Genomic DNA, 27,534 nt, shown 5'->3' on the forward strand with positions numbered 1-27,534 from the left:
GTGTTGGGATATGTCTTCTCATGGCTGTGACATTGACTATTCCCAGGAAGCATCCTTGCTGATGCTGATTTGTTAAAGTAAATCACCAGGCTTCTTTTGCAGCTACTGTGGCTGCCAAAGGAAATCTCTGAAGCTCTTAACTGCATTGGGACAGGAAGAAAGAAGGAGTATGTTCATATTACCAAAATAGTTAGCTCTGCTCATGTCAATTCTGCAGAAAATGTATTCTGCCTAAGCTTAGGGTGGCATTTTAGAAGGTTTTAAAATCCAGTTTCACTCCCTGGGCATCTGTTCTGAACTTCTGTCTTCCAGAATCCTGGGGAGTAGATAGTCATCACAAAGCCATCAGCTGGACATAATGCCTTAAGGTTCACCTTCTTTGTAGGATGAGTTAATCACAAGAAAGATGTTACATCTGACCCAGAAACTTTTATATAATAACAGGAGCTTTGAACCACAAGGTGTTACTGAGAAGACCTGTGGCATTTTGTCCTTACTATAAGAAGCCCAGTTTTTAAACATTGGAAATATCTGATAAATTAGTAATTTGTTCTATTTTTCCCTTTCTCTTATTCTTAGGGAAAAGGAGGTGCTAAGACGCTTATGAACACTATCATGCAGTTGAGAAAAATCTGCAATCACCCATATATGTTTCAGCACATCGAGGTAAGTCTTCGCGATGTGTTTTGGTCCTGATTGTGCTAATCTTACGAATGCCCTTAAAAAAACAGAAAATAAAAACCAAAATAGGTTTAAAACGTGTCTGTGGAGGCTGAAACTGAGTGATCTGATAGCTCAACAAGCAGAATTAACAAACATAAATTTTCTGGTCGTGGATTCTCATTGGTACCAAGCACGTGAACATCTAGAATTTTATAACAGAGTTTCAAGTAGTGAGAAAATGTTGTAAGCAATGGCTTGTTATGTAGGTTGGGATAAGGACTGTGAATTACCTTGTTATGGTAGGAGCTCTGAAACTGAAGATAGTGATAAATACATCAAGCTGCCTCTGAAGGATGCTGTGAACAATATCAAAATAATATATTTATAACTGTTAATGACAAAGTTTTTTTCGATATTTTCTATGTAAAAGATACTGGCTCTAGTCTGTTACTTTGATTTATATTTTTCCTTTCTTGTTTATACTGTGGCAATGTAAATTTATACTTTTATCCTGATGCTTGGGTCTCTAGAAAGCTATTTTAAGGAAAGAAGACATTTTCTGCCCTGCTCACTACATGTGAATAAGTTTCCTAAATTGACAGTGTTTCACCCCAGTAGGAGCAATTGACTTGAGCAGGAATGAAAAGAAGCCACAATTGCGGTCTCCATTTTTCAGTGTTGCTGCTAAGACAAATGGTCCTGGTGGCGATTATTTGCCAGTGTAGTGCCTGCTTTCTACTGCAGAATGAACAGGAAATGGAGAGAAAATCACTGCAGGGCTCCAGTGTCTGCACCAATTTATTTAAAAATATAAATAGAAACTTCTGGAAAATTAAGACCTAATCACAGTATAAAAATTGAGTTGAAATATTCTTGACCTCAAATAGTGTTTTTTTTTCCTTGCTTTTATTTGGCAGTTGCACTTGTTGGGTCAGAGTATTTATTACACACGCTTTCCCTATACTAGAGTCCTGTCCCAACTGTGCTGGGGAATTAGGAAGACCCTGCTTTTGCCTTCAAGTCCACGGGGGAGGTATCCACAGACACAAGGGAGAGTTTTTATAGACGTAGGGGGGAGTATCTATAGATCTAAGTAAAATGACAACAGTCATCTTAAAACAACACCTAAAAAAAAAAAATCTCCCCAGCAAGTCAGAGTTATCTGATATGCAGTCGAAGGAGAATCCAGTGGGCAATAATGAGTTCATGTCGCAGGCCACTTTCACTGGGAACGGGGTCAGTCACTCAGAATATCCACGCTGTGGTTTGCTTGATTTGTAATCCAGGGTAGTAACAGATTGTAAGACTTGCAGGAGGATCAACTTTTAAACGATAACATGAAGCATCTTATAAACTGATAGTGTGTTAAATAGATGTAAGGTATCAATGATTTAGCGGTGGGTGTTTGTTGGGTTGGGACGGGACGGGAACAAAGATTTAATGACGAAAATGACTGGGGTGGTGTCGGACTCGCCTGTCACTCACCATCCCATTTTTCCTTTTACAGACTCCGGTCTATAGAAGGCTTTGGGGACTTAGAAATTATGGATGTTAAGTGTCAATCTTATTTCATTTTGGTTATCATAAAAAATTACTCTTGGACACCTGCTGGGCCATGTCGGGAGGAAGGGAGATGATGCCATCTGTCTTCCAGCTGCTGTCTGGGGTGCAGGGAAGGGTGGAGCGGCATGGCAGAAGAAGCTAAGTTTAAGGAACATGCCCTCCAATGCCTGCGTATTTACACTTTAGGTAGCAGTCAGTAGAAAGGCAGACTTCGATTTGCAATTTTTTTTTAACATAAAAAATCTTTCAGGAGTCTATTCCTGGAAAAAAGAAATCCACAGTTATTGGTGAATCTATTGACAATTATGAGTGAGAGACGGGGTGCACATTTGCCTTTGTCGTGTTTTGTTTGCCACACGCCTTTGTTCATCCTAAATCACACCAGAAGCTCAGTCTCACATCGGTCTCACTGCCTCCCTGGGGATCTTTAAACTGAAATGAAAACTGTATTTTTAAAATGATGCTGACATGTAATCTTATCACCATCCGCTGACACTGACCATCTCTGGATTTTACGACCCTGCTTGGAGACAGGGATGGAACCCAATGAGCACAGGTGTGGTTCTAGGAGTTGGAGTCCTGTTTTTGGCCTTTGTTCGTCAGTGTTAATTTTGCCGCAGGGCAGCACCCTGAGAGGCTGGAGCCTGCCATACATGATGAGCATATTTGAGAGTCACTGTCAAACCAAAGGGAAAGAGCCAGTCCCCTTGGAGGAGGAGCTGCAGGGATCAGGGGAGGACGGAGAGCAGAAAAGGGAGACAGCCGGTGGCTGACGTGAAGGTGTGACTTGTTTTCCATCCCCAGGATGGTCTCGGTTCCCATAAAGTCGGAATGGAGAAATCACGTGCAGAACAGTCATCTGTTTCTTCCTCTGAGTCAGCAAGGAGGGAATTATGTGAATAAATTCTGTTTTCTAAAAGTAGAAGCAGGACACCTGAGGGGTGCTAGACATTTAGGGCCTTATTTGTAATAGAGAAAAACACAGTATGGAAGGAATGTTAGGATTTCACCAAACTAAGAATTACAACATATTATATAATCACATTATTTTTATCGCTAAATGTTTCTGCCATACATATATTTGTGTTTCCATATTAATCCTGATTTGCTTGTATTGAGCTCTTCCTCGGGTCTAGACTCTGAGCTCCTTGCAGGTACTTACTCCTTGACGATGGATGCCCAGAAACAGCTACAGACTCTGCCCTGGGCCAGTGGATGCTCAGACGTTGTTTGATGAGTAAACTAACCGTATCATCTGAGTATGAGAGTCTAGAGACTTGAAGAAGCTCACAGGATATGTTTCTGTTGGAATAAAAGTATGAACTCAAAACACTGAGTTTCTGATTCATCCTATAATGAGTATTTGCTTATTCCTTAACTATTTTGTTTGTTTCAACTATACTCTAGAAATAGATAGGATGACTTCACTAAAAGAATAATCATTAAGTTAATAATTACATTTTTTAAAAAATCACTTTCTTCTCTCTCTATTAAAGGAATCCTTTGCTGAACACCTGGGCTATTCAAATGGAGTCATCAATGGGTAAATTTTAAAATGTTTTTTCTTCAAAAAAATGACGTTGTTGATCCTACCTAAACACTTTTTCTCTTTTTTTTTTTTTTTTTTTTTTTTGAGACAGAGTCTCACTCTGTTGCCCTGGGTAGAGTGCCGTGGCGTTAAACACCTTTTCTCTACAGTGTTTCCGATATTGCAGATACATACTTCCAGCCTTCTCAACCCTCCTTGCTCCTCAGCAGAGATACAGAAGTTGCTAAGCAAAATGTTATCAGCATTCTCTTTTATTTTACTGGCATAAATCACTACTTGCCTTGAGCAAGTGGCTATTCAAAGGACATAGATCTCATTTAATAGACTTAATGGTATCCTCGTGCTCTAAAAATGTTGTTGAAGCTCCAAAGGTTGTTACTTATAACCAAAATTGTAGCTTGGGCTTGAAAAGAATTTGTCTTATTAACTTTTACATTGATATCTAACATGAATGTGCATGATAGGAAATGTCTCATCTGCTATAAATGTGTCCAATTTTACAGTAAATCGTTGGAGTATGGTTATATAAGAAATGTTTTTCATTAGCAATGGATATTGAAGAGAATCATGCCATGCATTAGCTGAAAGTCTCTGTTTTGCTTATTTTGCACCGGGAAAAATGTATTATGAGGATATAGGTGTCATTCTTGGATCCCAAGGACAGACAGTGTCACTGGGCTAAGAACCAGGAACTGAAACCCATCCAGAGGCAATGCCACTAAGTTCTCCCTGCCTCTCCTAACCTCTCTTTCCTCTGGATCCCGTGGTCATTCCTGCTCCTATCAGCCTGGCCAGGGTTGCATGATGAGAACATGGCTACAGAGGGTATTTGGAGGAAAGTTTTCAGAGCAGGGGATGGCCATCAGGAAGATCTCCTTTTGAAAAGAGATCTATTAGAAATAACATATTCTGTGTCATAAAATCAACTACCCAATGATGCATTTCAGTGTTATAGACTGCATGTATACTGGCAAGTTTTCCAAACAATATCCACCCTAAAGTTAGGTTTCAACGATCTAACATAGCTCTCTTGATAAAAAAACAAAGTGGAGAATTAATTGCAGAAGAAAAAGGCCCTGCCTCAGCCTTTCTTTGTATCACGGCATCCTCTCCATCTCATGCTCCCGTCATATTTTCACTGCTACAAGCAGCCAGGACCCTTGTCCCCTCCCAGTCCATTCTCACTCAAGGTCCATGGTGATCATGTAAAAAGATTTGCCAGATCTTGTCACTCCCCTGCTTTAAAGCCATCAATGGCTTTCCACTACGCTGAAAATAAACCACTCAGTGTAGTTAATAGAGCCCTGCAGTACCTGCGCCCACGCCCACCCTCCGCCTCTCTGTGCTTGTGTCCCCGTATTCTCACTTCACTTGTGTTTAAGCCACACTGTTTTTTTTTCTTTTTTCAGTTTCTCAGACTCTCCAGGCTCCTTTCCTCCTCAGGGCCTTTGCACATGCTCTTTCCTCTCCCTGGAATCTCCTCCTGTCCACCCCCACAGCCCCCATTCTTCACTTGGACATCTTTTCACTTATTATTTCAGGTTTTAGCTAAAATGCTATCTTTCAGGGAGGTCTCCTCTGACACTCTAAACCAGTGGTTGGCAAACTTTTTCTGTAAAGGGCCAGATTGTAAATATTTTCAGCTTTGTGGGCCATAACGTCTCCGCCACACCTGTTCGCCTCTGCTCCTGTAGCTTAAAAGCAGCCACACAAAACAGAGATGAGCATGGCTGTGTTCCAATAAAACTTTATTTATAAAAACAGGCCACAGGCAAGGGCCGAAGTTTGCTCTGCTCTAATCTAGAGAGGGTATCACATGTGGCTGTGAATTCTCTCATTGCACCTTGCTATTTTTCTTTATAGTACTTATCACAATTTGTAATTACCGCAATTACCCATTTTGGAGGCAGAGACTCTATTTTGCTTATCATTATACACACGCCTGGCATTGTGCTTGGTACATAGTACATTCAATAAATATTTAAATGTATCTTAAGTGCCCTAAATTAATAATTTTATATACTTAAGGAGGAACTTAAAGAAATATGACACACGTATGTGTGTGTGTGTGTGTGTGTGTGTGTGTGAGAGAGAGAGAGAGAGAGAGAGAGAGAGTCGGTGAAAGTATTAGGAACATGAAGCTGTTTCCTTTCCTTTCTAGAATGTGTCCTCATACCTAGCGTATACAATGCACTCTTTATGGGTTTTACCTGAATACATTATATATTCTTTTTCTGCTAAATACTCTCACTGCTTTGGAGTTGATATTCATTCCACAGTTACTTACTGAACGTTTACTATTTATAAGACCCTATATGAAAGCAAAGTGGTACTGGATCCTTCAAGAAGACAGCAGTAATACTGTCTTCTTGTTTTGCATTTTTGGGTTCAGGGCCGAGCTGTATCGGGCCTCAGGAAAGTTTGAGCTACTTGATCGTATTCTGCCAAAACTGAGAGCTACTAATCACCGCGTGCTGCTTTTCTGCCAGATGACGTCTCTCATGACCATCATGGAGGATTACTTTGCTTTTCGGAACTTCCTTTACCTGCGCCTTGACGGTAAGTGCAGAAGGTACTAGGCTCAGAGGCCTGCAAATGAAGGGGTGGTGGACACTTGGATCCAATCTCAGCCAAAAAGGAGGGTTAAAATTGAAGAACTGACTAGCAGGCTGGGGCACAGGTTTTCTAGATAGAAGTTTTTACATCCTCGAGCTTCAAATAAGCTGACATCATTCGCACAGCTGTATATCCCACGTACAAACCAACTCAAATGAATTTAGAGTCACCTATGAGCAACCAAAATGTTAAAATTCTTCTAGATCTCAGGATTGATTGTTACCTATGCACCAGATAGAATATGTTGACCAGCCTTTAACTTTCTGATAAGGAATATTTTAGGGGAATAAAGGCTATGTCACTTTTTCTTCACTAACAATTTAATCGTTCATTTAAGACTATATTTAATTATCATATTTAATTATCAATTAATTATCATTGCCTTTCTCTGTTTCTAAATAGAAAATTATTTAGGACATGCCTAAAACATTATATTGTCAAGAGATTTGATTTCATTGTTTCCTGGATTTTGCAAACTATATAAAATATTTGCCTGATTTTAAGAGTGAAATTTAAACACTATGTCTTAAAAATTAGTAAGAAAATATGAATGGAAGAAAATGTGATTTTAGGGATACCCCCTAAATTTATGATTTGGATAATGTATTAGAGATTGAGGATATCAAAGTTTTTCTACTATGGCAGCAGATATCAAAGGGTGGAAAGTAGGAAAAGGAGCTAATTTATAGCCAGGATGCTGTTTTAATCCCTGGGTACAACAGTGTAGACCACTACTAATACCAGTTTTTATCTAATGCAGTATTAATATTATTGCTAAGTGGGATATTTAAAGTTTATGTTCCATTAAAAGACTTTGTTTTATTTTCAGTCCAACATGTTGTCTCTCTTATGCCCTTGATATAATTGGATATATAGCAAAGCTTGCTGTACATTCTCTTACTTGAGTTTTTAGGTGAATTCACTTTATGGTCTGCCTCTTAGGGTATTATTAAGTTTTAAATTAATTATACCCTCTGACAAATTTGATGATTTAAAATCATTCTACCTCTCCTTTCCAAAGTCACTGAAAGCCAATGAATGGCTAAGTAAATGTTCATTTTAAATTCATAGATACAGCCATATTATCCCCAGTCTGTCTCTTTTGGCAAATCTCCTCTTTTGTCTCTTCTCCTTTGATTGGATCCCTCCCTCCCTGGGAGGGGAAAGTTCAGCAGGCTTCTTTCAAAAGATAAACCCTGCTTTACCTGCTGCTCAGGTGAGGGGCATCTCTGCTTTATTTTCCCCTGGATTTACAGCCCCCACAGGTGTCCTACATATAACCATTGTTTGTTACTTTGTGGCACTTCCTTTTGAAGCTCAGCTCTCCCAGGACTGCTGCATTGAAATGTTTGAATCTATAAAACTGGTAAGAAGTGATTTCCTTGAAACAAATCACTCTAATGTTTTCTTGCCAGCCTGAGAGATCCTCTTTAATAGTCTATTGGTTGCTCTTCTTATTGTTATTAATAATAATAGTCATAACAGCTATCATAATAGTCATAATAGCTAACATTTATGGAGCACCTACTCCATGTGGAATGCTAGGCAAGGCATTTCCTGAGCATTATTAACTTAATTTTCTCAACAAATAAGATACTGTTATCCCTGTCTCCCAACGTGCTTTTATGATCCCCAGTTAACAGATGAGAAAACAAAGGTAAATGGTGAAACCAGGTTCTAACTTGGATCTCTCTGATTCCAAATTAGCTCAGTTTTAGCAGATCCAGCGAGATATACCCCATCTCTGGAAATACAGCCTGCTTTTCTAGCTATGGCATTTTATGAATGATTTTGAACTTAGTTAAAATTTTTTAAATTGATTCATTGAAAATGACCAGGCACTAGAGATACAAGAGGAATCAACCACTCACTGTTCCTACTCTCAGAGCTCTTACCATTAGGTTGAAGGAGACAAGCAAGTTCCATAAAATGCTACAGATGGAACTGAGAAGAAGGCTGTCCGGCTTTCTTTGCATAAGAAACAGCAGCCATTCATTTTGGGGGTGGACAGAATTGATGGACCAACAATCAATGTACACATCGATAAATTAGCACACACACTTCCAACTGCACCACCCTCCCTCCACCTCCATCACTCAAGTGTTAAAATGACTTCACATTTTCATTGCTGAATTTGATGTCTCAGATTTTGACTTCAGGAAAAAAAAAGTCACTTGATGAAAGCTAAGCATATTTTTTTCTGCAGAGATTATGGTTACATGAATAGATTTAACTAATATTCCATTATAGTTTTTATCTTCACTGGAAATGATTTTTGAGTGAGAGCAAGTGGTGAAGTTTTATCCCAGAAGACAAAATTTTCCAAAAGCAGCAGAAACGAAGTTAAAGTTAGTAATCGTGAAAGACTGGCGGTGTGTTCCTTCTGGCAAATTCTGTAATTTTCAACACAATTGCCCCGCTATTAATTGTATTCCTACACTTGGTTATGTTCTACATCAAAGTCTAGAAGTCCATGAAACTGATGCTAGCACTGAGCACATTAAATCCTCTGCCACCTGCAAGGAACATTTGCCTTTGGACAAACTCTTACATGGTAGTTTAAATCTCCCTGAGCAATATTAAAAAGATAGCTAATGATCGGCAAAGATCTTGACTTGGGAATCTTTGACTAATGGAATTGGTAATTCAGCAGATCTGAACCTTCTAATAAGAAATGCCATAGCCTTGCATGAAAAGTGATTTCATCTTGTTTGTTTTTATGATTTTTCAAGTTCCCAGCTATTTATACAGTTTATATACACTCCAGATATATGGTCAGTCTGTTTGCTTGAAGTATCTGGCATAGGACCTGAAAACTCTTTTGACCAAGTAATTTTGATATTTCTTTTGTTTTTCAATGCTTTATTTTATACTTAGGGTTATTTCATCCCAGTAGGCATATCCCATAATTAGTTTAGTTCTTAATACATGTGATCATTAACTGATTATTTTTCAGTTAATCAACACTGTTGAACTTCTACCCGCGGAGTACATAGATGCGCAGTTTTTGTACCCTGCTATCAGAAAACAGATGCCATTATCTCTGGGAGCCCCTTCTTTCCCCATTTTAGAAATATTTTTTGGTTTCTGTGGCTTTTCATTTGGTTTAAGGCAGAGGATAAATATGTGAACCATTCATCCATGTGACTAATTTTTAAAAAATTATTGCAGCTAGAAAGACGATATATAGAGAAGGTTTCATGGCAAAACAGAACGTGTCTCCATTAGCATCATGAACAAATAGTTCACGTTGATCTCAGAAAGCCAATTCTGAAAATAAAAAGAAAAAAAAGGAATTCCACAGTTTGAAACTTCACTCCACAGAGCACATTGAGTGTCCCTGCCCCCAAATCCAAATTCAGACAATACATTGTGGCAGGATTTGACGGGTTTGCTAAACTCAAAATCTAACTTAGACAGTAAATTGAATCTAAAGAACGTTGCTTCATCAAATGAGGAGAGCCCCACAAACCCCTTGTTCCTAGTCCCCATTTGTTATATGCAGGGAACTGATTTTTCCCGCTCATCAGGAGGGTATTGTTATTTTTATTAAATGTGAAAAACAGATTCCTCCCATATTTGAGAACCTGATCCTCATTGTAACTTGATTCCATTAGCTATAGTTACGTAAATGCTTTAATCCTCTGGAGTAAATTGCTCATATATTTTCATCCGTAAAAAACAGAACATGTAGAAATAATATTTGTATAGCAGCCAGTCAGGGACTGTCATGTAACATGCATGTACATTTCTCAACAGCCTAAAGCCTTTTTCAAAACTCGGCACCTATGCTTTTCTGCTGAAATATGTTCAGGTGGAATAGTGGTGGGTTTTTTTTTTTTTTTGCCCCTTCCATAATGCATTTCATAAAATGGCCAGAAAAATACATTACAGCTACATAGTAAGTGACCGAAGGGCTCATTTGGAATGCGACTGTGCCCCAGAAGGGAGCACCGAACTCTGCAGTTGGGTATCCTGTGCTAATTCACTATTTTGGAGCCTCCTCAGACTCTGGGTGAGCCACCCCAGGTGTATAACATGCTGTTATGTGTGATTGGTTTTAATTTAGCATCCTTTAAACTCAACAGAGCAGAACGTGAAGGTGAGAAACAGACTAGGAGACTCTTTATATTTTTTTTGGATTATTGTGGCTTTAAGTCTTGCTAACAAGGATAAAAATATTCCATTCACATTTTATGGTTTTCCCAGCCAGGCCATACCCAGTAGCAATCCAAATGGTAAAGTTGTAGAAATCAGCTTTTTCTTTTGTTTCCACTCTCTTGGCATAAATTAGTCCTCACTGTAATGCCTATTGCCAAACTTGCTTTAAGCCATTATAAGAATCATGTTAGGTATATGTGTGTGCTTTAAAAATTATTTGGTATGTTAACGTACAGAAATAAATCCATATAATGTTTTCATTAAATTTTAAGTTAGAGTAAGAATATTGTAAAATTTGTAAAGTTGCAAAGGTGCCCAGTCAGAAATGTTTAAATGCTTTCTCTTTTTCTTTTTAATTGCAAATGTTCAAAGTTCTTTTCAAAAGTACAAAACCCTGGGGATTATCTCACCAGTGCTAAGAGGAGTCTGGGTGTATTTTTCAAGGCAGCAGGCCTTTTTGTCTAGTTCTGTGCCATTTTCAGACAGGAGTTAATTGGCAAATTTATTTTTCTGATCCCCTCAGGTACCACCAAGTCTGAAGATCGTGCTGCTTTGCTGAAGAAATTCAATGAACCTGGGTCCCAGTATTTCATTTTCTTGCTGAGCACAAGGGCTGGAGGCCTGGGCTTAAATCTTCAGGCAGCTGACACGGTGGTCATCTTCGACAGCGACTGGAATCCCCATCAGGTCTGCATGCCCGACTTGGGTGCCCGGGCCTCCCTCTGGACAGGAGCTAAGAGATTATCAGTGTCATCATTCACATTTACTGGACAGAGCAGATTTCTAAATGAGTGGGCCATTTCTCCTTTGGAGTCAATTCTTAGGGCTCTTATCCCCCCCCAGAGCACAGATGTGATACCCTGCATATATACCTTTAAAGAGGTCAAGTTTGGGGTAGAAAAACTCAGTTTCGGATTAGTTTTAATTGCATCTCCTGGGATTGCCATTGAGCAAAGTATATTTGGTGAAGGATAGATCAAAAATGTTCTGAAATAATAAGAACAGCAACTAACATGTATGGGATCCTTACTCTGTCAGCCTCTCCAGGTGCATTGTTTCGTTTAGTTTTCACAGCCACCCTGCGAGGTAGTTAATACTACTATTTACATCTTTACCATCAAGGAAACTGAGTCCTAGGTACTTCCCCAAGACCAAACAATTCATACGTGATAGTTAACCTTTTATTTTGCATGTTTCGTTTAAAATCATCATCAAAAATGATTCCAGCATTTATTATTGTAAGTTCTTTTATTGTTAAGTTTAGAGGTATCCTTTTAAAGGAATACTTCGGTTGATTTAAAAAACAATCCAAATCGGTCTCTTACGGCACTGGTTTCCTAAATTACTCTGGGAGGTAACGCACCTGCCTGTAGGATATTGAGTAGAATGATACTGGCCAGCATTTGATTCATACCAGAACAAACATTGAATTCAACATAGTAAAAAGGAGAACTGCAGCGCTCACATATGAATATGCCTTCTGTATCAACTTAACCTAGACTCCTCACTGAGCCGTGGTTTCCTCAACAGTACCACTAACTATCTCACTGGGTTGTTGTGAAGATTGAGTGGAAAAGGCTTATAGCAGTCATTTCCGGCAGGAAGTACAGTTCAGGGCTACATTAGCATTCTAAGAGAGTGGCTAGGCACGGTGGTGCATGCCTGTAATCCTAGCACTCTGGGAGGCTGAGGCAGGAGGATCTCTTGAGCTCAGAAGTTTGAGAGCAGCCTAAGCAAGAGTGAGACTTGCCTCTACTAAAAATAGAAAAAATTAACAGAAAAAATTAGCCAGGTGTGGTGGAGTGTGCCTGTAGTCCGAGCTACTCGGGAAGCTGGGGCAGGAAGGTCACTTGAGCCCAGGAATTTGAGGTTGCTGTGAGCTAAGCTCATGCCATGACACTCCAGCCTGGGCAACAGAGTGAGACTCTGTCTCCAAAAAAAAAAAAAAAGAATGCTAAGAGAGCTTTTAAAAAATATACATGCCTGCTTCCCATTCCCTACCACCCCACCCCCAGTTCTTATTCAGTGGGTTGGGTGTTTCCTTTTGAGAGCTCCCAGGAGATTCTGACATAGGTTCTCTCCTGCTGTTAAGGAGCACTGATTTAAAGAATAAACAGGTGGTTCCAAACCTTTGGGTGACCACTAGCACTGGACCACTGCATATGCTCACCAGTCATTTTCTGTAGGTGAGTAAGTTAAAGAAGAGTTACTGTTGAAATTTTCTGACCTTGAAAAGGGTTGGGAGCCACCAACAGAGTGTATAAGTTCCAAGTCTTCAGAAAATTAATTAATTAAAGATGAGATCTCACTCTGTCACTCGGGCTGGAGTGCAATGGCACAATCGATCATAGCTCACGGTAACCTTGAACTCCTGGGCTCAAGCAATCCTCCCACCTCAGCATCCCAAGTAGCTGGGACTACAGGTGCACACCACCATGCCCGGTTAATTTTTAAATTTTTTGTAGAGATGGGGTCATACTATGTTGCCCAGGCTGGTCTCGAACTTACGGTCTCAAGCGATGATCCTCCAGCCTTGGCCTTCCACAGTACTGGGATTATAGGCGTGAGCCATTGCACCCAACCCAGAAAATATTTATACTTTTTTATAAATATATCAAAATGTTGCATCCTAAAGTTTGGGTAGAATTCATATTCATGTGAGAGATCTGTGGCTTTTCTTTTTACCATTTTGAATTAAGGACTTTTTCCACAAATACTTACTGAGTGTTATATAGCAGGCACTGAGCTAGGCTGGGTATCTAGTGGGGAGGAGTACGTGATTCCTCTTCTCCCAGGGGTCTCAATGCGGTTGGACATTTGGATTACTTGCTGGTGCCTAAGTCTTCATTGAACTAAAACATTGACAACAAAACCCAGGACCCCAAATTTCCACTGGTCTATGTTACGGTAAGTTCCTCAAACTGGCCGGTCTACCTCTGCAAGTACTTCTCTCTGCCACAGGTGGCTTCACTTCCGCCAGATCCCATACACTGGGCTGACCAGATTTTTCGTCTGTCGCTTAAACAGGACCATTAGTTCGGGCCATCTTTTTTTCATTTTTAGAAATCAGTGATCTTAGAGTGATAAAGATGAGTACTGAGTTTTCATTTAAAAGGTACAGGAGGCCGGGTGCGGTGGCTCACGCCTGTCATCCTAGCACTCTGGGAGGCCGAGGAGGGTGGATCACTCAAGGTCAGGAGTTCGAGACCAGCCTGAGCAAGAGCGAGACCCCGTCTCTACTAAAAAATAGAAAGAAATTATCTGGACAACTAAAAATATATATATACAGAAAAAATTAGCCGGGCATGGTGGCACATGCCTGTAGTCCCAGCTACTCGGCAGGCTGAGGCAGAAGGATTGCTTGAGCCCAGAAGTTTGAGGTTGCTGTGAACTAGGCTGATGCCACAGCACTCACTCTAGCCCGGGCAACAAAGCGAGACTCTGTCTCAAAAAAAATAAATAAATAAAAATAAAAGGTACAGGAACTAACTTTTATTAAACAACTATACCAGGTATTATTAGGCACTTTGCACACGTTAGTTTAGGCAATCCTCAAGATACTGTACACATAAGGAAACCAGTCAATATTAGCTCGCGTATGAGCGCACAGCCAGGACTGTGCAAACCCGTGTCTGTCTGCGACTGGGTTTGAATCCTGGCTGTGCGCTCTTTCCCCCCGCACCCCTGCATATCTGTCGCATGGCCCCAAGACTAACTGCAACAAGTTCCCAAGGATTCGAGAACTTCTTACCCTGTTTGCATATTGTCCGTGTGCTCTGCTTCCTCACCTATCGTATTGTGCTGCCACTTGCATTTTAGCATTTTTGTGGCTTTATCAATATCTTCTAGGACAGGGGTCAGCCAACTATGACTCACAGGCCAAGTCTGGCCTGCCACCTGTTTTTGTATGACCTGTCAGTGAAGAATGGTTTTCACATTTTTAGGTATAAATAGAAAATAGGGGGAAAAGTTATTAGCCTTTGGCAAGAACAGTTGCTCAGTTTTTGCTCCTGGGCCAGACAGCCTAGAATGTTGAGTGTTGGGCCCGTTACAGAGACAGTTTGCTGCGTCTGTTCCAGGAGATGATGAAAAGGTTGATGGCACAGAGCTAGTCACCTTGACTGCAGCATAGCAGTTCTGGTGAAGAGGGGATGAGAGAGATGACCAAACTAAGGGCTTGAAAAGGAAATTTAGGGTCCCCCCCCTTTTGCATTTTAATTATCCACCTCACATTCTCCTCTTTAGAAAATAATCTAGTTTGCATGGGCCCCAGCTGTGCTCCATGGCTCAGCACTGTGACATTTTATATTCACTTATTCAAATATCTTCTAAGGACAAACTTTTGCCTAATTAGTTGTATAATTTTAAAGGTCCCTGCAGCAAAAACAAATCTGGGCAGACTTGCCTGCTGCCTCCTTCTGCTACACGGATGACCAGGAAACTTGTCGGGGCGAGAGGACGGGTTTTACAGCTGCTGAGCACCAGCTCCGCGCAAACTACGGTGCTAGGGAGGCGGGATCCAGGCAACAGACCTTTGCTCTGAAAATCTACACAGTGTACTGGGGGGCACGTGCAAACCACTAATTAGCACTGGCCCAGATACCATCGCCTGGGCCACAGTGAATAAAAGTGGCATGCCAGGAAGTTTTTACTGGATAGCTGTAAAATTAGGTAACTCCGCTTCATAGGTTTATGAAGGTTTTTATTTAAACATTTCATTAAAGCCTTTTTTTTCTTATTATAAGAGTAAAACATCTAAAGTGGAAAAAAGCAAAAGGAAGAAAATTAATACTTGTAATCTTATTACCTGGAGATATAAACATTGTTGGGATATTGGCGTTTGTCCTCCCTGCCTTTTAGACAATCTCATTTTTAACTACCTGTCAGTGAAGAAAGGTTTTCACATTTTTAGGTATAAATTTAAAGTAGGGGGAAAAATTATTAGCCTTTGGCAATAACAGTTGCTCAATTTTCTCTGCTAGGCCAGACAGCCTAGAATATTGACTACTGGGCCCGTTACAGAGACAGCTGGCTGCTCATTTTTAACATGTTGTTTTCACTTACTGTGGCTTTATGTCATTAAATCTTCTACATTATAATTGTTATGATACTATGTTGGTACATACAGTGGAATACTATAATTTCTTTAACCAATCTAAAAGCCTCTGAAAGTTATCCAAATGAGTGTTTTGTTGAATGTTGATTTCTTTTATTGAAAAAACCATTATAAATATTAATAAGTAACACTGAGAAAGTACATCTTTATTTCTAAATATCTTTGTGCATATCCATGATTATTTCTTTGGGATAAATTTTCAGAACTGAAATTTCTGAATCAGAGACATACCCAATTTTAACACTTTTTAGTGACAAATTTCTATCCTGAAAAGTTTGCCAGTTTACTACTCCACTGTCAATCCTTTTGATTTTCCAAACTAAAAACTGAATCTTTGATAGGGATAGGACCCAGGAAATTGGCTAGCTATGCAATCACTATGTATATTATGTATGTACAATTCAACGATGTTTTAAAAATCATCTTTAACACATCATACCAAAGGGAAGGTGTTTCTTGCAACTTAAGGTTAGCTGTAGGTAATAATCTAAGTCATAATTCTGACCTTAGTCTTGTTTTTCGTTTTAGTTAGGGACTAATTCTGATGGCAAACCTAAGACGAGAAAACATTTTGAGATCTTGATTTCAAAACCTGAGATGTATATAGGTTGGCTTGGTTAATTTAAACTTATGTTTCCTCAGCTAAAAATGGCCTTGAATTTTTTCTAAAGAAGGTAGCTTGCATGTTTTTAAAATGTAAGCAGAATCTTACCTTGGTGAAGGCAAAATGCATAACCCTCCCGTATTTCTCTCTTGGGTAGGGGCTGGTTTGGGCGGCCACGCCGGGCATCTCAGTCCTCAAAGCATGTTGTTCCCCCGAACAGGATCTGCAGGCCCAAGACCGAGCTCACCGCATCGGGCAGCAGAACGAGGTCCGGGTGCTGAGGCTGTGCACTGTGAACAGTGTGGAGGAAAAGATCCTCGCGGCTGCAAAATACAAGCTGAACGTGGATCAGAAAGTGATCCAGGCGGGCATGTTTGACCAAAAGTCTTCAAGCCACGAGCGGAGGGCATTCCTGCAGGCCATATTGGAGCACGAAGAGGAAAATGAGGTATTAACAGAAAGCCCCAAGTTTATGAAATCAAACAGTGACCTTTTGTCTCTAAAGGAGTAAGAATAACCCCTTTGTTCTTAAAGAACTTCCTGGGCTGGCGTTAATTAAAATGAATAAATTAGCAGCTGTTTTAGATCCCAAGCACAGAAAGCCTCTGAAATTTATCCAAAGGAGTGTCTTAAAAGGTACTGCCTGAGGGACCTCAAGGCTTGGCCTGCGGGTGCTCCCTTTTCCCGGGGAGGTACAGCCAGCTGCCTTATTGTGCTGTCAATGCTGCCTTCTGGGGGGCAGACGCGGAACTGCAGGGAGGACGCTTGCAGGGACGAGTTCAGCTGGATGAGACGAGACAAAGCTGGAAGGGGCCCTCCTCGCCTTTTCTTCCTCGCCTTGCCCAGAGCCCTCTGTGTCTGTTGCCTTTTGATCAGGGATCACAGCACTTCAACACCTCCAACACCTCCGTAGGACAAGCCCTCACAGCTGTCTTTAGCTCATTCAGCTGTACGTGCACTTGGAAAAGCATGATCTTAACCTCTACTACAAATGGTTCTTTGAGAGCCGCCCAGAGGCTGAGAAAAATACTGGTTCAGCAGTCTTTATTCGCCCAGATTGTAGAAGGAGTGCATTGATTATGTTTATTTTAGGGGAACTTTGGGTTGTCATTTGTATTTTTTTTAGATCGCCAGTTTTAGTAATTTCATACTAAATATTCATTCTGAAATGGATTTGAAATAGATTTTTAAAACACATTTATATAATCTAGCAAACTACAAAATACCAGTACCAGTTCTTATCATAAAACTGGCTGGGGATGAATGTATATTTTTTGTATACCCATACTTATAAATTGAAGAGTGAGTTTACCTTACATATTCATATGGAATGCTATTTTTATTACATGTATTAGATAGATTTTTATTTTTGCCTCAAATAGGATATGTGTTTTTGAAGTCTTCTATAAATTATGAACCAGATTCTTTTTAAGGTCTTATATACAGATACTCCTCAACTTATGATGGGGTTACATCCCGATAAACCCATTGTTAAGTCAAAAATATCAGGACATAGCGCCATCTTAAGTCGAGGAGTGTACTGAACGCATAACCCTCTCACACCATCGGAAAGTCGAAAAATCACAAGTGCAACCATCGTTAAGTCGAGGAGCGTCTGCACTTTTTTTTCCTGAAATGAATTTAAATGTGAAGTAAAGCTTGATATTTAAAGGAATCCTGAAATGAACCCTTTTGCAAACTGAAGAGCACTTCCGTATTATGCTTCCTAATTTGACGGTCTTACATATTTGATTAGTTATCCATTGAGTTTCATGAAATTGATGAAAACTGCCTATGCACACTCACACATCTACACACATTTGAAAAATTTTCATCTCAAATAATTCACCATTTCTGATTCTCGAAATTGAATATCTGATGCAGATATAGACTTAAATCATCAGGTGATTTTTTTGTTGTTGTTTACACACTTGGACATTTCAAACAAAAAACCCGATATGGTGAAGGACATTTACTGTCACAAAGCAGATGTGGACACAGCTGATTTTTAGCCTGTAGTCTCCTCAACATTTTTGCTCATTTGTTTTATGTAGGCCATGTGACGTTAGTACCTGACCTGGTTTAGAAGGGGTGCAAGGTGGCCTGCCCTCCTAGGCTGTAAAGAGATCTCTCCAAAGCCAGAGGAGAGCGCCTCTAGGTGGGGCCTAGAGTGGAATCACCTGCCAAATGCTGCTAGCTGTGAGCATCCTTGCTGAGGCTCCACGTCCCTCCTGGGCCACCAGTGGGTCACACAAACATTGTCATTTTCTGGGTGGCCTGTCTTGGGGGACGCTGAGAGATTGCAATCAAGGGCTCCAGTCTTGAATATCCAAGGCAGCATAGGCCACCGTCACCTTGGTTGACACGCCATCAAGTGCTGGGGCACAAAGAAGCCAGCAAGATTTATCATGCACTTCCCAGCCATTTGGTTCTCCATGAAGGTCTGGTCACCGTGGGCAGGCTTCTTGGGATAATCTTTTCATCTTTGGCCTGGAGATGTCGAAGACCTCCATTGTATAGGTGATGAGAGGGTAACATACGTTCTAGGAAGAGGAAGGGCAGAACAGGACATCTGTTCACCAAAGTATGCGTTAATCACATGGTTTGTACCATGATGTCTAAGCCCACTTCCAACTAGTCTGTGTCCTTGTCAGATGAAATGTAATATTTAGACAAATTGACTTTAATCAATCTGGAAGTAAACTAGAATAGAAGGTTTTTCAGAAGTAATTATTATCTTGAATCATAGATTTTCTACTTTATTGGATTACATTCATTTCTGACACTTATTAAGTTCCTACAGCATGAAAGACATTATCTTGGGAACTGACACAGTCATCTCATTTAAGCTGCTAGTAAGTACACTCATACTCTTTTTCTAAAACAAGTTGCATCATTTTGAACATATGATTTGTGAAATTGGATGTTTGAAGTTCTGTGTTTTCCTCTTTCTTCCCTCGGCTGATACACTGAAATTCCCCATTTGATTTTTAACAAGCCCACTCAGCATATGATAAAAATAATTTTGAAAGATAAGTCCTGTAGTATATGCCCCACTTTTAGAATCATTTTTTAAAAGTGTAGAAGTCATAGTATAACATTTCTGAACAACTTGAACTGATTATTTCTGAGGAATTAGCAGAGAGATAATGTGCCTTCATTTAACATAATATAAAATTAAAATTTTAGCCCTTATGTAATTGCTTTCTCTATTTTATTTAAATTATTTTCTGTTATTGATACCTTTTGTCCCAGCTACAGCTCTAACCATTAGCAATAATAATACCCACAGGAATACATTGATTAACCATATCTTAAAGGCTATGTATTTGGCACATATATATGGTTTTTATTGTCTTACTCTGTGCCTAGTCACAGGGTTTCACATTCTCATGTTTTTTGTAAGGCTTTTTACCTTATTTGGGTTAAGGTAAATGAAATTGAAAGAATGAATTTCATTTTCTCATGTGGTTTTCCTTATTTAAATCTTGCATCCTTCTGTGAAGTAGATGTCACACCCTTTTGACAGATGAAGTCATTGAGGTGGGGAGATATTAAGTAACCTATTTTAAAAGTAACAGAATCAAGATACACACCCAGGAGAACCAGTATTTCTTTTAATGAACCACGTTTCCTTCCTGAACAGATTTTGCTCTGGGAAGATCATTTGAAAAGCTTGCAAAATAACCCAGCAACCCTTCCCCATTTTTTTTTCTGGCTTGAGAAATGGGACCCCTCTGGTCTGGAGGACCGAGTAGCCTTACTTGTCTGTACCATGCCCCAGCTGTCTGGCCTCTCCCCTAAAGCCTGTTGAATCACTGTTTTTAACCCCAGGAAGAAGATGAAGTACCGGACGATGAGACTCTGAACCAAATGATTGCTCGACGAGAAGAAGAATTTGATCTTTTTATGGTAATACAGAAAATATCATGAAAACAAATCCCTTCTTCCTCTGCCCCTCTTTCTGTTAACCGAGATGCTTGGAGCCTGTGTGCCCTGGCAGAACTTGCTTTGGGAAGCCCGTGCCTTTCCTCCAGTTTAGAGGCTGCAAACTGGCTGGATTTAGCCTGCAGACATATTTTGTTTGGCCCACGCAGAGATTTTTTTTTAAATATCCCATTCGTTGCCAACATAAAAAGAATCCTGATTTCTGGCTTCTCTTGAAAAATGAGATCGGGCAATACCAGGCCCACATCAGTGTGTGGAAACAGTTGGCCAGAGCTGAGTGGCAGCTGCACCCACTGGACAGGCCATGTGGTCCACAGCTTACCACAGACCCCCTCTATTCCCAGATTGTTTCTAATCCCAGGCCAGCGTCATTGAGGAAACCTGCCTGGTTCCTGTAGGCGTTTGAGTTTAAACTATGCCCTAGCCATCTCCATACTGGATCAAAGCAAATATGCTCCCTGTGGGGACAGGTGGGTAACAACAGCTAAAATAACACAGGCGTGCTTCTTTTAATTGTTGAAGAGAGCCTGCTTGAGCAAATAGGATCCTTCAAGGTGTGTGTAAAGGTATCACCTTCATTTAAAGATCAAAACGGGTTGGATTTCTCTGGTACAAACTAGGTGTAAAAGAACCTTGGCATTTGAGGATTTGACATCCTTGGTTTCAGCCTTGAGGTTCTGTAACACGCCTCCTCTAATTTTACTGAGACCCGAATTTGATTTATGTACGATGCCAACTGCAAGCCCCTTGACTAGTGAAGGAGGCACTCCCGGAAGTGTGATATTCGCTGCATTCTTAAGGCATTTGCTACAGCTATCTTGTTTACCTCTGTATCTCCAATGACCAGAACAATCCCTGGCACTTAGTAGTTGCTCAATAAATATTTACTGAATGAACAGTGATATTTGCAAACTTGCAGGCTTTGTGACGATGTCAGAATGGATCAGGATGTGTAAAGTTAAGACGTTCCCACCAGTACCATCAATCACTTTGATCTTTATCAAAGACATTTCGCCTGATGGTGGAAGGAGTGAATAAACAAAAACCATAACTTTGGTGGTCAAATGCTGCAGAGCCCTATAATTGGAGGTCCCAAATTTGAACGCCTTCTGGTCTCAGATAAGTAACTGAATGAGGCAAGTGGACAGGGGTAGGTGTACTGGAGATGCTTTGTCTAAGGGGGGCAGACAGAGCTGCAAGGTAGAAATGTGAGACCCATGTAGCCAGAAGTTACGAATTTTCAAGAGAAGCTGGAAATCTAGGTTTTTATATGCAGTCTCTAGATTTCAAAATGTTTGCAACTAAATTCATCTTTAAAAAATTATTATATAACACTGCAGGCCAAACAAAACACTACTGTGGGCCAAATATGACCCACAGAGTTTGCAATCTCTGCCTTTTCAGCCTAGACAGTCTTTGCAAGTGGAGCTCCAGCTGTGTGGAGGCTTATGTTATTTTTGGTTTTTCATGTGTGATTTTTTTTTGTCTAGGGAGTACTGATTGTGTATAATGATTCTCAATAAAAGACATTTAATTCCTTCTCAGGAAAATTCAGGTGGCCATAGGAGTAACTCCTAAACTCCTAACCTGGGTTATGTTCCACCCCTTCTAGCTCACTCCCCCAAAGGAACCACCCTACCCAGGCAAAGTCATTTTGTAGAGAAATGGCAGTAAGAAATATGTAACAGCATGGTCAACATAGGGCATTCATAAAAATCTAAATTTCTTAACTCCTACTGTTGGTCACCACTTTTGTAGATTACAGAATTCTCTATTAGGGAGGTTAGGTATACACGTCGGAAATAGACATCTTCTCGCTCCTTGAGGAACTTATTAAAATGTAGATTGCTGGAGAACACACAGGCAAGAGACCCTCAGCTTTCCTGGCTGATGATCGCTGATTGGCAATAACCCAGCACTGCCGTAGCCTCAGCTACTCTCAAGACCCTGGAGAGGAGAAGCTGCCTGCCATGATCCAAATTAGAGGCCCAGAGATGCAGAATTCCATCAGCATCCCTGAAATAAGGGGAGAAGAGTACTTATCCTCCCTAACTTTTGGCCTGGGTATTTGCAGAAATTGAAAGCCTCAGAAAAAATTTGAATGTGTGGCCAGAGCACAGCCTTCTCTTAACTTGAGAATATTTTACTACCCAAAGAACAGGCTCCTAACAATGAGGCTGATGAGGGAACACTTTTTTCATAGGCACTTTGATTTTGTGAATTTTCTGCTTGTTTCTTAAAGGTTGGTATCTGTTTGGGGGATTATACAGATTTTCAGTGTGGTTTGCTTTTTAAAAAATCTTCAAATCCACTGTCTGCCTTCGGCCAATTCACTGTTCATTAGCACCTCCACCAGGGGGCAGGAAATAAAATGTGAACCCTTGCCAGCTATTCCTATTAAAAAGTTTAGTGAGAAACAAGAACAGAATGTGAGCTAGGATAAATCTTTGGATTTTAAATATTTAAACTCTTTATCTATTATTAATATTATAAGAGAATTAGTTCTCTCTGTAAAATGAATATAAACTTACTGTTTGATTTTATATCATAGACACTGTGGTAAACAACACAGGATAAATAGAGAGTTTCTTTAAAATAAAACCTTTATTTTACACATTTGTCTGGCTTTCTCCTTCTAAAAATGTGACTTCAGAAAAAGTTATCTTTCATACCGATTACTTATGAATTTTACCTAAAAAGATCTTTGACAGCTCAAGATATATTTCTGAAACATTTTACTAACATACACACATTAAGTTTTTAGATGCTATGTTCTCTAGAAAGGCAAGAAGTTGAAAAATTATTCTAAAATTTTAAAAAATTATTTTAAAAATAATTTTACTTGTAAGTATAAAGTTTATAATCAGGTCTCAAGACAAACGTGTTTACGTATAATAGTATCTAATAGTAAGTTAGACTTTTTCTTGAAATGGTGATTTAAGATTCTGTATTGGTATTCTGCAGATAGAAATCTCTAGTGAGAGATGAATTCATTAAGACTTTAAGCTTAACTTATTTAATTGCATCTACCTTTCCTAAAAGAGAAAGCAAGTGTATAATATGCTTTTATATCAGAAAAGATTTATTTTCACAATTGTGGATAAATGCACGGCTGTTTTACAGGCTTTGGGATAGGAAACAGTAGTAGCATAACCAAAAACTGAAGTGGCAATATTTTGTCATTCAGTGTAGGACATTAACAAAAAAATGTTTTTTCTTATTAGCTATCTAATAACTATTAGGAGGTTGCCTCATGAAGCCTCTCTTTAGATCCTCTTATAAACAAGGCATCCTCTGTGTGCTAATTATGAGAGTTTGGTGGATCCCATTTCCGATACCAAAGCATTAGAAGGCAGGATGGAAGCAGAGTGTCGTGAGCTAACTATAGCACATGACAGAGCAGGATGGCCACATTTATCTACCAATGGGACTTTGCCATGCCCCAAGCCTACCCGATTCTGGGAACATAATGATTTCCAAAAGTGTTGAAGAAGCATAGTGTAAGGGGCTCTGAGCTCTGAGTTTTAAATCGGTTCTAGAGGTCATATTTGGGTCTGAGTAGTAGATATTTCATTTACAGTTTATCAGTCTTAGCTTTTAAGAAAAAATTATATCGAACTGTTTCAGTACGGTAGAACCGAAGGAAGAGGGAGAAGGTAAATAATGTAATGATTAATGGTCTATTTGATTGTGGAAATAATACATCTAGCTAGTTATATTATATAATTAATGTGTATAGAAATTCAGTGGCAGTTTTATTTACTCTTTTTTAATCTATAAGAGTGTTTAGTTATTGATTAAAGCCAAATATGTGGCACTTAGTTACTTACAAGTGAACTGAATTTTTAAAAAGAGAGCAGGACGTGGGCACTTTGAAGGCTATGGAAGGGAGCCATGGCACTTACAACCTGATCCGTTGAGGTGAGATTACCTCTGAGCTCTGTCTCTCTGAGGTGTAATATTTTCATAAAAGCTCAACTTTTAAAAGGTAGAGAATTGAGGAGCATTCCTCTCACAGCGCCCACGATGGATTGAAAATTTAGTACATCTGTGGCTGACTTACTAATCAAGCCATTTATCTTCTTTCCACATGTCCAACCACAGGTGGCTATTCTGTCGCTTGGGTCACTGTGGTTTTTTTATTTAATTATCTCATTAAAAGCATGAGCCCTATTGAATAAAAGTTCATTTTCTTAATGAGCATTTTCTTGTATATGCTCAAAGAATATATTTCTTCCAGAGAAGCAACAAATTATATAGCCAAAGCTCATATTTTTGAAATGCATTCCCAATTTTCCCACTGTTACTTAAGGGGAAGCTTTGCACACACACAAATTAAGAAAAAGAATTCTTAAAGAGTATTTTTTTTTTTAAATGTACAAATAAATTTCAAAAGGTGGATGCAGAGGAAGGGAAGGCATTTGGCTTTATGGAATCTCTCCCCAGACACTGTACTTTCGGGATGAGCTAGAATAACTCAACCAGGATGAGGGAGGCTGAAAGGGACCCTGTGGCCGTAGGGGACAACTTGGGAAAGTTGCAGATACTGCAAACGCTATTCCACACAGGAACCCCTTTCCCCTTGGTGACACTGTTGTCAATCTCTCCAGCGTATGGACATGGACCGGCGGAGGGAAGATGCCCGGAATCCAAAGCGCAAGCCCCGCTTGATGGAAGAAGATGAGCTGCCGTCCTGGATTATTAAGGATGACGCGGAAGTAGAAAGACTGACCTGTGAAGAAGAGGAGGAGAAGATATTTGGGAGGGGGTCTCGCCAGCGCCGGGATGTGGACTACAGCGATGCCCTCACAGAAAAGCAGTGGCTAAGGGTAAGTGTGGCTTTTCTGACATGCCCGTGTTGGGTAGAGTGTTTTTGTTGGCTTGGAGAAACCTAGAGCTGGAATTCTCTGAGGGGGATGCGTTGCCCATCAAAGGGAAGGTGCTGTTGAACACAGCAGGTAAAGTCATCCTGCTGTTGCAGGGAAGGCATTCTGCATTGCAAGGCAGGACTTAGAAAAAATATCGTGAAGAATTTTTTGCTAGAGCAGCTTGGCCATTGGAAGCACAGGATTGTGAGAGCTGTGAGACCCACTAATGTTTTATGACCAATTGCCTGGTCATGCCTCACTCTCTCCAACTGACAGTCAAAATGTGGAAGGGCACCTTAGAAATCTTCCTAATTGTTGCCTCTGATTTTATGATCTTAATTGGAGCTTTACTTTTGCAAGGCCTGCGGAGATAGCCCAGAGACAGCAGAGTTTCCTAACTGCATTGTTATTTCGTAGACCCACAGCACATTTAGAGCTGGAAGGTGCCTTTGTACTCTCTTGGTGTGACAAGGAAGTTGAGACCCAGAGAGGTTATATGACTATGCAGGACACACAGCTAGCTAGAAAGAACAGAATCAGTCGGTGCTGATACATTTGCGTGCTTGATTTCGGCTTGATCTGATCTGTCCATTGCAAACACAGGCTGGAGCATGGGACTCGGGTCACTGATGTTTGGAAATGTTATTCCAGAGTTTGTTTGTGTTCTTTTTCCCTGTGGAGAAATGGTGATTTCTCATTTTGACTGGGGACTGAAATCTCAGAATGTTCCTCGGAGAGCACAGAAATATCAAAATGCTCACAGGAGTCATGTGGTGTGATTGTGGAGGCCCGTGTGAATCTTTCCTTTGAGGGTTTAGCTCTACTTTCCATTACTGGGAGCGGACTTAGTACCTAGATAGGCAGAGCAACCTAGGACATGCATTCCAGACAAGGCCAATAAACGCATGCTGGAAATAGTAAGTGCGGTTGGGTAAAAACCAAACAAAATAGAAGCTGTTGTATAGGAATTGTTCATTTTATCAAAAGGGAATACAGTTCCCAAGCTTCGTGAAACATGCATTTTAGGACCCAGGCCATACATAGGTAGGTGGGTAGAAAGGCAGTGGGAAGTATTTTGAGATTGACTATCAAAGGCAGACAGGTCTTGGCACCACTTGAGATGTGATTTACTCAGGATGTTGTGTGATGAGAGGGATGTGACTTGAATTTTGAAAAGATTGAAGTCTGTGTGACTCTGAAAAGAGAGAGACTAACAAAGCATCACTCATATTTATGGTTGAGCAATGGCGTATAAAATGTAACTTGTGTGTGATGGTTTTACTGTCATTTCCAGTCAAATATTGCATTTGAGTGGCCTCAGAATATAATTTTATGAATTTTCTTTATTTCACTATTGAGGTTTTAGTTGTATAATTAAGATTCATTCTATAATGGGGTTTTGTTTGTTTGTTTAATAGTCATTTCTGAGCTCAGGAAACTTCTATTCCCTTTCTCTTTTATTTAAACAATAAATCAAATACCTGGAATATTATTACAGCAGATGAGACAACAATAATCTAGGCCAGGGTTTTAAATTCAATCTTTGATATGTATAATCTCTAAACATTACAAGCAAAATAACTCTTTATTGGGCAAGAATGTAGCCAAACTTCTGTTTTTTTATAGTCATTGGGAATTGCTGTTAAGAAAAATAACATTATGAATCTTAGGAAGTTTTCAGGTTTGATGCCTACTTTTTTTCCTCTTTTTCTTTCAATTTATATTGCTGAGAATTAACACAGTACCCAGCACATGGTAGAGACTCAATAAATGTTTGTGAAAATGAAAGTATGACCTTATAAGAGGAAAGTGGAAAGCTACTAACTTACCAGTAATGTTAGGATAGCACTTCTCTTGTTAGTGCATCTAGTAGACTTCTTTTACCTATAACGTAAACGTCTAAAAACAGAAAACTAGTTTGTTTTACAAAACTACATTGTGGATTTTTATAATTTTAACCCTTAAGTGCCTCACAACATACTAAGTCATCCAAGAAGGATAAAGCTATTCTCAATACAGCTTCATTGTAATATATCATTTTGTAATCTAATCTTTTGGAAACCGTATATCTATATTTGGTATGAACTGGCAACTTGCTGTTAACTAAGAAACGTACTGAACGCAGAATGCCCCATGGCCTAAGCATTCAAAATAGATGCTTACTGTCGTATGTTTTTTTGTTCACCACCAGCAATCCTATTTAATATCAGCCTATTAAGCTTTTTGATAATAAATGGATATTAAGGGATTCTCATGGGCCTGGATGTGAAGAGATGTTCTCTACTGACTTATGATTTAACATGTTGCGTGAACCCAGCCAACATAGCCTTGAAAGGGAGTTTGGCAAGGACTGTTGTGTAAGAAATGCTGTAACAGGGCTAAAATAATTCTTCTTTTTCCTGGCAATGTTGTACAAAGCCTGTTTGGCAGAGGCATCGGAGATACA

At 39.8% G+C, this 27,534-nt stretch overlaps 1 protein-coding gene across 1 annotated transcript in view; it reads left to right on the plus strand.

The window, feature by feature from the left end:
- The window catches only part of SMARCA2 (SWI/SNF related, matrix associated, actin dependent regulator of chromatin, subfamily a, member 2), a 165,365-nt gene that overhangs the window by 82,211 nt on the left and 55,620 nt on the right, over positions 1–27,534 (plus strand). Inside the window, exons 20-26 of the mRNA XM_012652873.1 lie at positions 580–666; positions 3,723–3,769; positions 6,168–6,334; positions 11,076–11,239; positions 16,493–16,720; positions 20,107–20,184; positions 24,831–25,049. Coding sequence (XP_012508327.1) covers positions 580–666; positions 3,723–3,769; positions 6,168–6,334; positions 11,076–11,239; positions 16,493–16,720; positions 20,107–20,184; positions 24,831–25,049 — 990 coding nt within the window. The remainder of the gene's footprint in view (positions 1–579; positions 667–3,722; positions 3,770–6,167; positions 6,335–11,075; positions 11,240–16,492; positions 16,721–20,106; positions 20,185–24,830; positions 25,050–27,534) is intronic.

The sequence above is a fragment of the Propithecus coquereli genome, unplaced genomic scaffold, assembly GCF_000956105.1.
Source record: "Propithecus coquereli isolate 6110/MARCELLA unplaced genomic scaffold, Pcoq_1.0 Scaffold403, whole genome shotgun sequence".
Taxonomy (NCBI): Eukaryota; Metazoa; Chordata; class Mammalia; order Primates; family Indriidae; genus Propithecus; species Propithecus coquereli.